The sequence below is a fragment of the Apteryx mantelli genome, chromosome 3 (assembly GCF_036417845.1).
Source record: "Apteryx mantelli isolate bAptMan1 chromosome 3, bAptMan1.hap1, whole genome shotgun sequence".
NCBI classification, from domain to species: Eukaryota; Metazoa; Chordata; class Aves; order Apterygiformes; family Apterygidae; genus Apteryx; species Apteryx mantelli.
The window spans coordinates 96,109,145-96,124,527 of record NC_089980.1 but is presented as its reverse complement, the minus strand read 5'-3'; the positions used below and the strand labels follow the sequence as shown (position 1 = coordinate 96,124,527).

The 15,383-nt window shown below is 35.2% G+C and overlaps 1 protein-coding gene across 4 annotated transcripts in view; it reads right to left on the bottom strand.

The window, feature by feature from the left end:
- Nucleotides 1-15,383, bottom strand: part of EPHA7 (EPH receptor A7) — a 162,650-nt gene that overhangs the window by 32,068 nt on the left and 115,199 nt on the right. For 3 of the 4 annotated variants that reach the window (XM_013948856.2, XM_013948853.2, XM_013948857.2), the window contains exons 6-10: nucleotides 13,286-13,410; nucleotides 9,661-9,829; nucleotides 5,982-6,090; nucleotides 5,240-5,295; nucleotides 1,165-1,290 (exon numbers count right to left, since the gene is read on the bottom strand). In XM_013948856.2, the coding sequence (XP_013804310.1) occupies nucleotides 1,165-1,290; nucleotides 5,240-5,295; nucleotides 5,982-6,090; nucleotides 9,661-9,829; nucleotides 13,286-13,410 (585 nt within the window). The remainder of the gene's footprint in view (nucleotides 1-1,164; nucleotides 1,291-5,239; nucleotides 5,296-5,981; nucleotides 6,091-9,660; nucleotides 9,830-13,285; nucleotides 13,411-15,383) is intronic. The other variant, XM_013948854.2, reaches the window with a different exon arrangement.

The following is a 15,383-nucleotide window of genomic DNA, read 5'->3' as shown; positions in this document are numbered from 1 at the left end:
AGTTCAATAATTCTTCTATGATAATATGGAATTTAAATCTTGTAAAACTGTGTATTTATTAGAAGAGATGTTGACATTTTAGCATCACAAACATGACTAGTTATAAAGAGCTGGATTCTTACACCCTTACTCATCTCAAGTAATAATATACTTAATGTTAATTTCAACAGTACTGCTTCTCGATTAAGACATGATTCAACATGAGTGAGGTTACTTTAAAGAGGCATTGTGAATTCTAAGTGTAAAGACTTTTTTACAGCTTAAACTAACATTTTAGAGATATTCCTTCTTCTCTTTTTAAATAATACTGCAGTATGTAATTTACAGTGCATGCCAAACTACAGGGTGATTTTAACAGTATTCTACTAATACTTTTATAAAACAACAGGAAAGCAAAAGAACATTTCCTCCAGGAATCCAAAGTATTTGATATTTTTCTTACCCGCAGAAACTTAATTTCACTACATCAAGTAGTGCAATAAAAATGTCACATATCTTATTAATGCAAACAAATGAAACTGCCTTTTTAGAGCATGAACACCATGGCTTAAGTAGGTGGTAGACAGTTCAAGAGGAAGAAAAGCAATGTAATGCCGGTGCAATTACAATCAGTCATGAGAAGTAAAACAATAACTTTTTGTATTCACAAAATATCAAAAAGAAAAATGGTAGAACAAAAAAACAGCCTTAGGGAAGATTTTGTTATACAGAAACAAGACCTTCTTAGTCTCTATATAAGATTTTGTGCTGCAGCCAGTTTTCCTTACCCACTTGAGGAAAAAATCAGAGGTCAAAAAATTGTCTTAAAAAGGGAAAGTGAGCAGAATTTGTACTGACACCTAACCCCTTTACTCTGACAGTAAATAACAGGCAGAAAAACTGCTTTTCCAAAAAAACTGTTCTACATTTTTTAAATCAGATACAGAATTAGAAACCCACAAGCTTTCAATGCCAAGCAAGCCTCTTCATTTATTTGTTTTTTCCATTTGTCTGTTTGCTTTTTGCATTTTAGAAGCGAGCACGGCTTCATTGCTCTTAACCGCTCTGGTAAATGCAAAAAGTTCCTCCATACTTGAGGTATAATTATTTGCCTGTCATTATGATGTATGAGTTTCGATCCTGGCTAAATGGAACAGATGAATAAGGAAGCCACAGCAGCCTTACCTGCACCAATCACCCGCTCAATTTTAATACAAGAGGCATCTAGCTCCTTGGCGAATTGATGGACAGCTCTATTTGGGTCCTCGTAGGTTTCAGGGTCAATGTAGGTTTTGGTGCCTGGAAATTTAACTGTAATGATGTAAGAAAGCATGACTGTGATGAAGCAAAGGCACTTATTGTGCAGTCAGCCCAGGATTTTCATTATGCAGAGTGCTCCCTGGAAGAGTGAGCCTGCTTCCACATCGCCCGAATCACAACGGCTTTCGGAGACAACTTTAGTTTTAGGCATCATCTGCAAGTATGCCCACACAAATGCACAATCCCACCTCTAAACATGGCTAATGTTAGCATCTGCATCTCCACCTTGAAGTGGAAAATGTAATAAATACTAAACAGTGTTCGATGGATAAAATGCAATAGTTGAGTGGGAGTAAAAAGAAAGGGGGGGAGGGGACTCTAAGAGCAGTAGGGGAGGTGCAACTTTCTTTCCTGTGTAAGAACATATCTTCTTTTCCCTGCTTGAGCAAACAGCATTTCTTTACATTATCCTTGTCTTTGAGAAGGATTGGAAGCGCTCCTCCACTAATTTCATTTTGCTTAAACTAATGTACGCTGTATTATTTACATACTGTAGCAACAGTCAAGCTAAACTGTTCATAGCTGTTAGAATTTATGCTGCTAGGTACATCTCTTATACTAGAATATGAACATGAGAGACACTTGTAGTCAATTCATAAAGGCATAGGAAGGGAGAATGGACTTTATGGGACAATTACTCCCTTGCTCAAGCACCTAAGTGAATAATACGCAGAACTTGATTTCTGCTCTCTCTCTTTTTCCCGTATAATGCTTGGTGTAACTGAGGCAGCAGCATAGACCTCTGGCCAGCATATAGTTTTCCCCTTAGTTTGCCGATGATTCAACAAAATTATTAACCCTTCTTGTTCAGAACTTCTGGTGAAAGTAGAGCAACCCTAAAAATCTATTAAAACCAAACAATTTTTATGAAATAAATTTGATTCACAAGCATTACTAGGTTTTAATTAAATCAGTGAATTAAATCTCGATATGAGAAAAAAAAGCAAGAATGTTCCTATGCTAATTGATGTACTGAAATAAAAGAATTGAATCAAGGCAATACAAAACAAAAAAAATTATGGTTGCTTTGTAACCTGTTGAACATAAAATACTTTAAATTTGAACATATATTGAAAAATGGCTTAGTAATCATGTATTTATTTTTCAGATGGTATTACTGACAAAAAACATCATGAGAAGGAAAAAATTAGAGAAATTGTTTGAGGAATCAAATGAAATTACATCCACAAAAAATTATTCATGATTTTGCCCAAAGGTTATTGTCTGTTGTATTATGCATTTACAGATATGTTCTCCTAATTGTACTGATAATGCTTCAAGTATTTAAAGTGAAAAGTATTTATTTATTTAAATCAAAAAGGTCCAAAGAAGAAGAGAAGAAAACAATAGGTTAACTTCCTATTACAGTGCTTTCAGGCAGGGAGACAGAGAAAGAGCCATCCTCTTGTGTTTGTGATAAGGTCCCTGGATTGGAGGTAACCTTGTGAATCTCAAATGGGCCTCTGATGGTTCTTTATCCAAGCTGTCATAAAACATTTTGACAGGTCAAAGCTATCTTGGCATACCAACATGAAATAGTGCTGGCATGGAATTGAAGACATTGTTAGAAGAAAATGGTAGGAGGTAACAAAATGTAAATTGGAATTGCTTGACTAAACGCCTCCATTGTATTTATATCTTTAACTGCTGCTCTTGAGGCCATGGACAGTTGAGGGGGATTGAAAAAAAAAAAGATTTGATATTCTATTAAATTCAGTGCTTTAAAACCTAGTTAAATGGTTACTTGTAAGTTTTTGTGAAAATCCAGTCTGATGTCTCAGCATACAAGAAAATTGTCTAGATATTATGGAGCAAAAGGACACCAAATCGGTGTTCACAGCACTGTGACCAAGCTGGTGACCACAGAACCGTAGTTCATCTCATTCTGTATATGGTTATCAAATAAAATTAAATACTAAGCTTTCAATCAACATCTGATGAAAAAATGGCTGGGTAAAAAGTGACTTTCTTTTGGTAATTGGTGCCACGGTTTTAAAAAGGCTACGTGTATTAACTGTTCTGATTGATTCATTTTCTGCATAACCATATTTCTCAAAAGAAAGCAAAATAGGAGAAATAAACACTTAAAAAGACTCAGCATTTCTGGATCAACTGCTAAACATTAAGTAGCAGCTTTCATATTAATACATTTATGCTTTCACTGAAACAAAAATGTCCACACATAAGGGATGGGGGAAAGAATTATCCAGCAAGTCTTTTCCTTTTCTTTATACACTCCAATACAAGAATACATGGTCGATCTTTTCCTTCAAGGACATAATGGGGATTTAAAAAGTGAACGCAATAGCTCTTTTGAAGATGTGAAAAGCTTATAATGCATCTATGAGAGGCAAATTTCAAATCCATTGCTCCCAAAATAGCATTTAAGTAACATCAGATTTTTGATGAATTCTTTAAAATCAGCTGCACTGCAAACAACATGATAAATAATTCTTATCCCATTACTATTTTCCACCTTTCTTGTACGGCTTATATATTGATTGATTAAAGCTGCAATGATGTCACTACTTAGTTTAATACTCTCTGAATTTAAAAGAAATGATTTAAGTCGCAACACACCCAAATACAGGGAGCATGAACGAATTCAGGCTAAGCTGGTTTTGCTAGGGCAGAAAGGTGAAACAGCAAACTGGATCTGAGTTTGACTGGAGCTTTGGCTAAAATTGCTAGTTTAGAGAGTTGTGCATTAAGAAGATGCTAAAAGTTCGTGTTTAGTGGCTACTTCATTCTCTATGTGATACTACATCTTGATGATAGCTTATGATTTGAACAAATGTAAAACAAGATAAACCATATTGCTTTCATAAAAAATTCTGATAGATTTAAACTACAGCTGCAATTGTTGGCAGACAAAGGCTGCAAACAGCATAGCATGACTAAGTGGCAAATTCTACCGATATTAGAGTTATCAGGTATGGGAGAATACTAGAAACCTGTGCATTGTTTTTTGTCAGAGCTCGTATTCAATTTAATTCTATTATTCGATTTTGCAGTTTTCAATGTCCAAAAACTTTTTGCAACTAGTTCTATTGTATTTCCTGACTAGATCACCGATTCTAAAACAATTTAGAATATTTTTAATTTTCCATCTCAAAATGATATTACAAGTGAAATGAGGAAGGGTTAAAAAAGAAAGCTTTTGAAACAAAATTTTTCTGTAAACCTCTAATTATTTGTTCTTTCTTAGTGCAAAAGCCCTCCTCTCCCCTTAAATTTTCAATAGTGATTGACCCAAGACAGATCTATTTTATTGAATCTTCCCAGGGTTCTGGTATAAGTTCAGATAGTAACTATGGTTTAAAAAAGAGAGGCTATGGGTGCTGTTCCTCACTACTAGGCAATTGATTCTAGAACTGAGAATAGTAATTAAATAGCTGAGCTTTCTTTTCATATTAAATATTCTATTTTTTAAGAATAGTATATTCTGTAAATATCAACAGAGTAGCTACAGTATTCACAGTTGCAGAAAGCAGCTTTTGAGCAGAACACCTTCACTGTTGGGGTGACACAGTGACCCTCACTTTCTTAATCCAAAGTTTGCCTGAGGTAAAGATCTTATTTAGCCAAAGACCTCTCAATTATTGCATCTCAGAGGGATCATTAGGAAGGTGTGAAACATGTATTCAAAAACAACCAAAAGAAAAAAAAATGCAAAATGAGAACAATAGTATATCATACAGATGTATAGAAATAAACCTCCAGTGGGAGCAATGTTGATTTTGATCTGCATTATTTTTGTGTTGGTCATATTTTTACAATTTTAAACTTCTCACTTGCTATTTACACAGCGTTTTGAATTTCTTATGGCTTTTTCTTTCATGGAATGTTGTTTTAGTATAGTCTATGCTACTGCCAATACCAATCTCTTATAATTGAGTTGGGAATTCCTGAAAGGGGAAAAAAAAGGCAAAACACTTACAATGAAAGTAAAGTTCTTCATCCCCTTCTTGATCAGCTTTGCTATAGCCACAGTGCCTGAAAAAAAAGAGGCCAGTTTTACTGGTAAATAATGATTTACTTCCTCACATCTAAAGTTCTGCCACCATCAGTTTTGCAGGCTGGGATTTTCAGGCACTGAGCACCTAACTTCCATAGGCCCTTTAAGAGTTTAAGCTATAATTCTCTCAACAGCAGAGTTTTAAATAAATCATGAACAGTTGTAATCAAAAGGCTTCTGTATCAAATACCAGTTGGGACAGGTCCTGAACAGAAAACTTCTGAAAAGCTTCTAGGATAAAACAGAGGATTAACAAACTTGAAAGCAGAATGCTATTTTATATGAGGGTATTCTTAAACTTACTGCTGTGCCTCTTTTTCTTGAATATAATGTCGTTTAAAGGCTGATTAGATAAAGTGTCAGTCTTCTCCATGTGAGAGAAACTGAACAGAAACTGGAGCTTTGAGGAGCCCAGGTAGAGAATCTGCTACGGGTTTTTTCTGCTATACATTTACATAGGACAAAAAGAACATCTTGATTTAAGTGTGCCTTGCTACAGTAAGTGGACTAACTGAATACTTGATAATGGGATCTAAAAGTATATTGTCATGATTAAGCATTATTTCCATTTTAGTTTTGCAAATTATCATCCCAGACTAGACTATGTCTGAAGAGTCCACAGCAATGGAGTCAGATATGCTTATACCTACACAAGTTGCAGTACCTTCTCCCAATGATGAATCCAAAGACCATGAAGACCAGAATGATGGTTCCTGCCACAGCAACCACAGCTATGATAATAACAGGATTCTGTTCACTGGAAACAGCCGTGGCTACAAAAAGGGCAGGGAACAGAGATTAGCTCAAAATTATTCCATATAAAGGAACGGTCACAGGTAAATTAACCTTCATGAATTGCAGATTGTTGGTTTACCTTTTCTGTTGCCTGAAACTATTAAACAGATGTTAATGAGGTTAAAGAAAGACATATATGAAAAATTCACCCAAATGCTGCATGAGTTAATAATCATCTGTAGGGAATAAAAAGGAGCTATGCTGGAATTAACTTGGTCAAGGTGGTAGATCCAGCAGCTGAAAGTCAGCACCAGTAAATTCTACTCCCTCCTACTGTTTCACTAATATATGCCTATAAAGGGGGGGCAGAAGAATAATTCCTGAAGAGTTCCACAAGGGCCTCACCCCTAAAACTGGTTGATTTGACTTTGATTTTACCCCTATAAACAGTATCTTTGTAAGATGAAACATTAACTATTTTTAGCACGTTAGAGGATCCGTATGTGCACAGATTTCATACTTAACTTATTTCTACCTCTTTTAATCATTTCAAATTGCTATTATTACTTATCATTTGTTTCCATTAGCAATGAAAAGGTGCTTCCACATTTACAAAAAATTTTCCATGTTTCAAGGAATTTGCCCACTAAAAATCCACACATTGTTCCTTTTCTTATTCAATTATGTCACTGCTATTAATATATGAAAATGTATGCATGTCAGGTTAATATAAACTCAGTATGTAAATACTTAGCCTGAGAAGCCTCAGAGTTTGTTAAACATGTTGTTTGCCCATCATCTAATGTGGGCAGCCATATACTCAGTTACATTAAATGAGAACAGCTCTGCTGAACTTTGTGGAGCTATACTGATCTGTAACAGTGAGGATCTGGTCCAACAGATTGAGAATCAAGGAGGAGACATCAGGCAGTGATGCTGAAAAAAAGGTACTGTCGAAATGAGTCAGGCAGCAGAGAGATAAAAGCAAAGCAAAAAAAAAAAAAAAAAAGTTGATTAACTAAATTTTAGATGGTATATTAATACGGTTAACTCCTGGTAACGTTAACTAAACAGGAATGTCTACATGAGAATTTTATGAATTCCACAGAATCAGGTTCCTGTTGCAGATTTCATAGGTTCCCATAGAAACAAACAAAACAGTATTTTCTTTGCCCTGTCTGGGGAGAAGCGAGCCAATCAACATGATTTATTTTATCACTGACACTGACCTGTACTAGCTGGTTCCCTCAAAAATGTAACAAACCCCTTGATATGCTACAAAGATACAGAATATTTTGCATTGAGGGGAAATTTCCTCTTAACCCTCCCCCTCTTCCCCCCCTCCCCCAAATTTTATTTCCTAAGGAAACTTTATAGTTTTTCTATATTCTACCTAATGCAGCTGAGGAGGATCTCATTACTCATACCAGTCTTAATCTTGAGTACACGGAAAAGAAGAATGCTTACCTTTGAGTATCTATAAGCTTTTGAGATACTCGGGTCACCTGGATCCTACTACAGGCCTACATATATTCTCTTTGTGGAACTTGTAGGAAATTAGTGGTCAGTATCTTGTGCAAGAGGGTAGGGGCATAAGTGATACCACTCAGTTCCTGTATCATTCTCAGCCCATCAAAATAGAGAACCCCAAATATGGGAATATCAGATTCACACACAATACAGCATTTCCTAAAACTGTTCCATTCCTTCTTTGAACCTCAGTGCAAACTTCATTTGAAAGTCAAGAAGAGGCAGCATCCTATCACAATGGTGAGCATGTGAAGATGCATCCACCTAACAGTCTGGAATAATACCCACCCAAGCTTGTCACCTTATCTAGCAGCCAAATTGAGTGCATAGAGGTTGACATATGCGAGTGGGTTGCTCTGCGTAGCTGCCTCACAGATTTTGGATACTGGCACTTTCTGGAAGCAAGCCGCAGATGTCATTTGGGCTCTGGAAAATATTGGGAGCATGGTACACCAGCCAGCTGGTAAGATAGGTGGGATGTGATGTATTAGGTATTTTTACATCTTTGTGAGGGAAAGGCCTGATTGTGGGTCTGGTTAGATAGGACCTACAAGAATTCAGTGACAGCTGTCCAAGACATCTGCTTTTGTTCATGCACTAGTTCAGTGCTGCTTCTCCCTTCTGTGGGATGAACTCAGGCTGTTAGTTGGTTTAAGTGGGATTCAGAAGCCAACTTTTGGCATGATCGCTGTGGTTTGGCAGAAATAAAGATACTAGAGTAGCCTTAGAGGAAAGATTTCAGATCTTTCAGAAAAATTTTTCAGTGACTCCATGGCATAGTTACCTGTCACTAACATTGAAACAATGGTGGTGGTAGGGGACTGGCAGCAGGATAGGGAAGTCTGCCCTTACATTGGTTTAAGCTGCACTATGACTCAGAGGGCAAGAGACAAGGAATTGCTACTTAGGCAGTCAACTACAGCTGACACCCAATATGACATAGTGATATCTGTATACACAAAGAAATGAGGCAATGTTTTGCTTAGAGGAGTCAAGACTACCTTCTGTGTACACTGTTGGAGGGATGGGGAATGTATATCCAAACACATTTGGAGGATTCAAAAAAGGAGATTAGCTATAAAAGCTGTGCTGCTCCTCCAGCAATATTCTTTCATGCAAGCAACCTAAATGTATGATTTACAGAAGATAAATCTTGACAAAGTGCACCATGAAAACTTCAACAAAAATATAGATTTATGTAAATTAAACATCATTTTCATTTTTTCTTTATGTCTTCTATAAAGATTTGTAGTAGTGTTGTTTACTTCAGATATTAGAAATAAATTTTGCATTTGCATATTACTTCAATCTTCCTTATTTAAAGTGATTCAAGGCACCTGACTAAAATCAAAGTCTTCTTCACTCCAGATTGTGCTGAATCCTTTTCATTTAATAGTGAGGCATTTAACAAGTGTTTAACTCCCCATCAATTTTTTTAGACTGTTCAAAGGTAGTGGTACGTTACACCATATTGAGATCAGGTACCACATGTCTTGCCATGACTGAGAACATCCAGGAGGGCTTTCTGTCATCCAGCAAAATTGCTGAGAGCATTCCCAAAATCTGTGTGTCCCAAGAGTGTTTGTCATAGAAAGGTTTTTGCACTATGCTTTGTATACATCCAGTCTTGGCTGAAAACCACTGAATTTTCACAAACAATTTCACAATTGTTTTTCCATTAAAATTCTGATTAAAAGAAGTCATCAGGATTTTTAAGTTGGATGCATTCAATTATTCTTGATGCTTACTTTGTCTAATAGCTAGAACACAATATGTATCCTCATACTTTTTTGGAGAAACAAAAAACACAGAAACCTCTTTAGACCCACTGGCTACAACTGATTTAACATATTTTTGAAATAATTTGGTGAATCAAAATAGAAAATTCACCTGAACTGTCTGTGTTCCGGCAGCTTCACATAGAATTTGGATGGACAGTTCAACCAAATCAAAAACAGTTATTTAGCATATATGCTCCTCTTTCTAGTTTTAATAATATTGCTTATGACTCTTCCCTTTTGTGTTTTACTTACTGCTTCTACTGAAAATGTTAATTGCCTATAAATCTAAATGTTTACCTGTGGCTTCTTCTAGTGTAGCAACATCCAGTCTGGGACTATAATTTCCATAACCAGCAGCAGTAAAAGCACGAATCTGGAAAACATACACTGTTCCTGGTTTTAGGTTATTAATAGAAGCTGAAGTGGACTTGGTTTTCACCGTTGAATAGGTCCTCTCTCTTTGATCCTGGAAATGAGAAGGCAAAAGATTAAATGACATTTACAGGTCAGATTTTATCATGATTGAAGATTAGCAACAGACAACTGGTTTGGGTAGTTTATTTCAATTTACTGAGTGCTATTTTGCCCAACATAAAAAACATAGCACACTCTGAGGAGTATTACAAAACACTGTCACTGCAATGAGAAGTCCTTAAAGTAACATAAAATTTAAATAGGATGCTCATGTTGTCAGTCATAAAACATCCAGGCATAAAATGACTGTTTTGGGGGCTCTGATTACATTCTGTCAATTTTTGATGAAAAAATAGCTTGACCACAGCTTTCCTGGGACAGCTGAAGGGTCTAAACAGTTCAGTGACAGGAAAATCTGTTCTGTCATGGTCAGAATACTTTCCCTTGTTGCCTTCCAACACCTTTCAAAAGTTATTATGGTGCAGTGTAAAACTGACTGAATATTGCCTGAATTCTGTTCTTTAATTAAGTGAAAACACTTAATCTTATCTCTGGCTCCTAGTCTTTTCTCAAGTTTCGACCCTATGGCATCAAGTAAAACCCAGGGAAAGAAGTTGAGTATGTAACCTCCCCAAATTTTGAAGCTGTATGATTACAAATCCTGTGGGTAATAACTCACTTCCAAATGTTACAAAAGTTGTATCACAGACCATTATGGTATTCAAACAGCTCTACTTATTCATCAAATTTAGTGGTCCAAATTATCCTTCAGTGTAGATATGTGCAGCCCTGCTGATTTCAGTGGCATACGCAACCCCGATTTGAAGGGCAGAAGGGATGAATTAACCAACCATCTGAATGCATCACATGATCCCAATGCAAGCATGAGCCATACGAGGCACTGCTAATGAGATGGACAGAGAGGGAAGGAATAAATCTGTAACTGATTTCAATAGCACTTTGCCAGCTTAAAATGATGGAAAACCTTCCGCTTTGCATTCAGTGTAGCAGCAAAGCCTTTTGCTGAAATACAGTGCTCCATACAACGTATCAAATTTCTTTTCTAAGATGCAGTAATGGCTTCTCCTGAGCCTTGCCTGTTCTGTCATTTGAGCAAGCCTGTCAGCCTGGGTAGCAATATTTTTTCATATCTTCTCTAAGAAGATTTAAATCATCTGTAAGTGAAGACCATGGTGGAATGTATGTTGGTATGTGAGAAAGAACAGGAACACTTGAGAGATGTGAAACAAGCGTAAGCAAACAGTAAATAGTAGTATAGGTTCAGGATTGCAAGCCACAGTGGAATTTCAGAGTTTGGGTTTTGATGCATAAATGAGACTTGTCCGAATTGCCAGCAATTCTTCAATTCAAAATAAATAAATAACAAAGAAAGAAAAATAACTTAAGCTAGAAATCTCATAAGACAAGCTTACTTCGGAGATTTCTGGCAGTTAAGTTCCAGTCCTAGCCAGAAAAGAGAGGCAAAGAAACACTTATCAGAATATTTCGGAACCACAAAAATGTTTGATTTGATTTTGGCTCTAAAAGAGAGTTCAGGTCTATTTTTGAATTAACAGAACAAAATGTGAACTGCTTCTTTCATCCTGAGCAAGAAGCTTAAGAAGTACTTTTCAAGCTAAAATACATTATTTTGGAAGGAAGGCAGACATTTAAGTATTTGTGTAAAAAATATTTTGCTGAATTAAAGGTATAAAGTTCTGTTTATCTGTGAGTGTTTGTAGAATAACAACCTTATCCTTTTTTATTTATTTGACTGTAGTAAGTATAATATCAGTAGGTTTGCTTCCCTTACAAAAGAAGTCTAATACCAGTTCTTGTGCTTTGCAAACACAGGAAACTGGCAATGAAATTCTGCTGTTTATTTAAAGTAACAGAAATATATAGACAAAAATAATAAAATCTACATTCTAAGAGTCAGCATATATGAAAAGTGTTTTTGTCATTTTTATGTTATTTTCCACGAGCTATTTAAATGGTTTATTTTATTTTAACAGACAAGAAAGTACTATGCATATAGAAATGAAAAAGCTGTTTTTTTTTTTGTCCCCCCCCCCCCCGACAGAACACTTTTTCCTTAGTAATTATGTAAACTTTCTTTTCGCGTTTGGACTTCAGTTGTGTGTGTGTGCATACACACTCAAGGGAGATAAATTACCTGCCAAAAATAGAACTCCCTTAAAAAGATTTGCAGATATCTTTACATATCTAGTAAGTTTTGTCATAGGAGTCATTAAACTGAGTAATTTAAAACTGGGACATAGCATCAACAAATAAACATTTTATTCCCTTTCCAAATCATATAAAGATCTTTTGATAAATATATTTTTTGTAATTCAGCACTGAAAATTAGATGTGACACCTGATATTAGATCCAATCTGGTCTGAATTTACCTAATTATATGTTATCTAGTAGGTGACATGCTCTTTTCTCTTTTTTGGCTCTTTTCTGATATAGAGATTTTATTACCTTGTTTTCAGAGATAAAATGTCTTCACAAGAGATCACAAAGGAGCGCCTATGTTTATTTCTTTATATTTTAGTTCTTTTTTTTGTTTTTCCTTCTTCTTCTCCCAGACTGTTTCATAAAAAAAAATAAGAATACTTTACATGCTGCAGCAAATTTCTCAGGGAATCTGGAGGAGCAACACTTACTCCAGGTCCCAAGACAAACATGTAGCTGCAGAACCTGCCTTTATCCCACTTTCATTCAGCTTATGGTAGCATGTGGCCTTACTTATATGCCTGTCAGATTTTTTATTTATTTTTTTATTCTGGAATACCTCAAAGTTATCAAGAATGAAGCCCCAGACACACTGAAATGAATGGCAAAACTCCGACTGACATCAATAAGATTGCAATTTCACTCTACCAAAAATAGAAATCACTTCATCTACTATTGAGAAGCAGTCCGCAATGCATTATTGTGTTGAGAGAACAAGTGAAAAATAAATCTCACATTGCTAGGAGTTTTTCAGAGGGCAAACAAGGAATATTTATCTGCTGAAACTGTAGGAAGTGTTTTGGAAGTTTTCAGACATAAGTCCAAGCTGCCCAATTCATAAGGAAATACCATATGTAGTCAAGAGCTCTATTTGATGTCTCATCTCAAGATTGGAATTATACCGACACAGAAGGAAATGGAAAGAGCTTTAAAAACAATGTAGAAGAGACAGAAAAATGATGTCTCATGTTAAAATTTCCACTGTCCAATTTAATAATAGAAAAATCAAGGGGGGGGGAAGGGGTGATTTCAAGTGGATATTTCACTTTTTGGATACCAAAATACAATATATGGAACATATGATAACCATAATAATTGCAAGAAATAGTTAATAGATGATTGCTACAAATAAGCAAAATCACTGTGGCTTTGAAGAGATCACAGCAGAGAGGATAGATGACAGGACTGTTATGGCTGTAATATTGTTCCACAATTTAGTGAGCAAAGAGCACACTGTTGTACATTACAGATAATCTTAGCACTTACTTTCTCATAATACTTGATTTCATATTCAGTAATGACTCCATTGGGATGTTCTGGTTCCTGCCAGGAAAGCTCCACACTCCTCTGAAGCACTCTTTCTTTCATTACTCCACTAACTTGCGAGGGAGCTGTTTGGACAAGATGTGTCAATAAATAACAAGCAAATTTGTTGGATCCCTAAAATCAAATGTCATTACTGATCCACCCCATGCTGAGCCACTTTCATTAAGGTAAAAGAAAGCACCTTTTCAAAGCTCACAATTCAACAGCTAATGAATATTCAGATAGGACCCTATTACTGTTCATAAACTATAATAGAAATCAAATTACAGTGCAAACAGCAAAAAGTGGCATTGTTCAAGTTTGTGAAAAACTGGGGTTTATGGGATAGGAATGGCAATTAAGCAAATGAATTCTAATTAAGCTAGGAAGGTAGATTTTTAGATTAATTTTGTGTTAAATTAAAAATCTAAATATTTATTGCATACATTTCTGACATGCTTGCAAAAATAAATAAGGTGTATCAAACAAAATCACATTTTAGATTGATTTCATACAGTTGCTTGCAATTCTGCTTAAAAATAATCTCTTGTGTTATTTTATTATGGCATGACTTGGTAGTGAAAACAACATTGTTAGAGACTAAAAACCTTCTTTGCATTCATTCAAACCTTTCTAGAACACTCCTTCTTTAAAGCTGAAATTTCCATATTTGGCCTTGTTATTTTTTGAAAGTCTGAGAAAATCTACGTAGTTCTTATGAAATAAAGGGGTGACTGTCCTACTCCACTCAGTCTACACAGAAGTGTGTACATGCACACATGCAAACGTACACACAGTTTCCTAGTATGTCACCCACAAACAGGTGCTTTTTGAAATTAAAAAAAAAAAAGTGCACAAATTATAGAGCCACTGACTCTCATTTAAATAAGGTTAATAAGGTTAAATAAGGTTAATTTAAATAAGGTTAATAAATAAGGTAATAAAATGTGAGTGATTAAAAAAGTAGCTTTCTTGCTCCAGTTATCCTATAGCTAATGAAAAGGAAAGATGGCAGATTTTCTGCTGACAGGTTTTTCCAAAGGAGTCCCAACATCACGTTTCTTCAAACATATGCACTGCATATATATATGCAGCACAGAAGTTCTGTAAAACTTTAGCTGTTTAAAAGAGAACATGGGATTGGAATGAAGCAGGACTTAGTCTTGTTTTCCTTCAATTCAGTGGAAATAGTTCAGTTAATTTCAAGGGTGCTCATACAAAAGATACAAAGAGAGGATCTGATCCTCAACCCCCTGCAGTTAAAGGAAAATTTACATTTATCTGTTTAGAAACATGATCATATGCAGAGAGCAGGTTCAGAGACATGAATCACATAGAACCATATATAATCCATAGACAGGAAAGAAAACAAAAAAATAGATATAAATTTACTTATATCTCTTTCCAGTACAGAATCCACAACTTTGAACAAACATTCTGAAAAATTTAAATCTTTCTCTAGGGAAAAAAAGAATAGCCTTATTTCAGAACTGTATATACAGCTTTCACTATGTAAAATGATGCAAAATCTTCAGATAAAAAATAATTCTTATCCCATTGAATGAACCCAGTTCATTAGAACTACATCCACCAACGTGCATTCCTTTGCAGGACAAGGATACTTTGCTGCAACAAGTAGGTGAACTTGTTGCTGCAACAAGTAGGTGAACTTTTACTATTCACCTCAAAGTCTAATTAGAGTAATTATTATTCTAATATTCTTATGCACACCCACTTTCCTCCATTTAATTTAAAGGATAAGGAAATAAAACATCTAGAGTGCACATTATGTAAAACTAAGTATATAAACACAATGAAAAATCAAAAATTTGTACAGTACAACCAGGATAATAATCCTCTAAGACATTTAAAATTTGATTGTTAACTTCTTATTTTAATTGTGAAGTTCCTGTCCTGGCCTTTTTTTTTTTTTTTTTTTAACTGTATATTTGTGTAGTTTTTAAAGTTGAATTTATTTATATTTCATTAGAAGCTCCAAGAATCCATGGAAATTAAAAATACAAACCATGCATGATAATAGTCATCATGAACTATTATG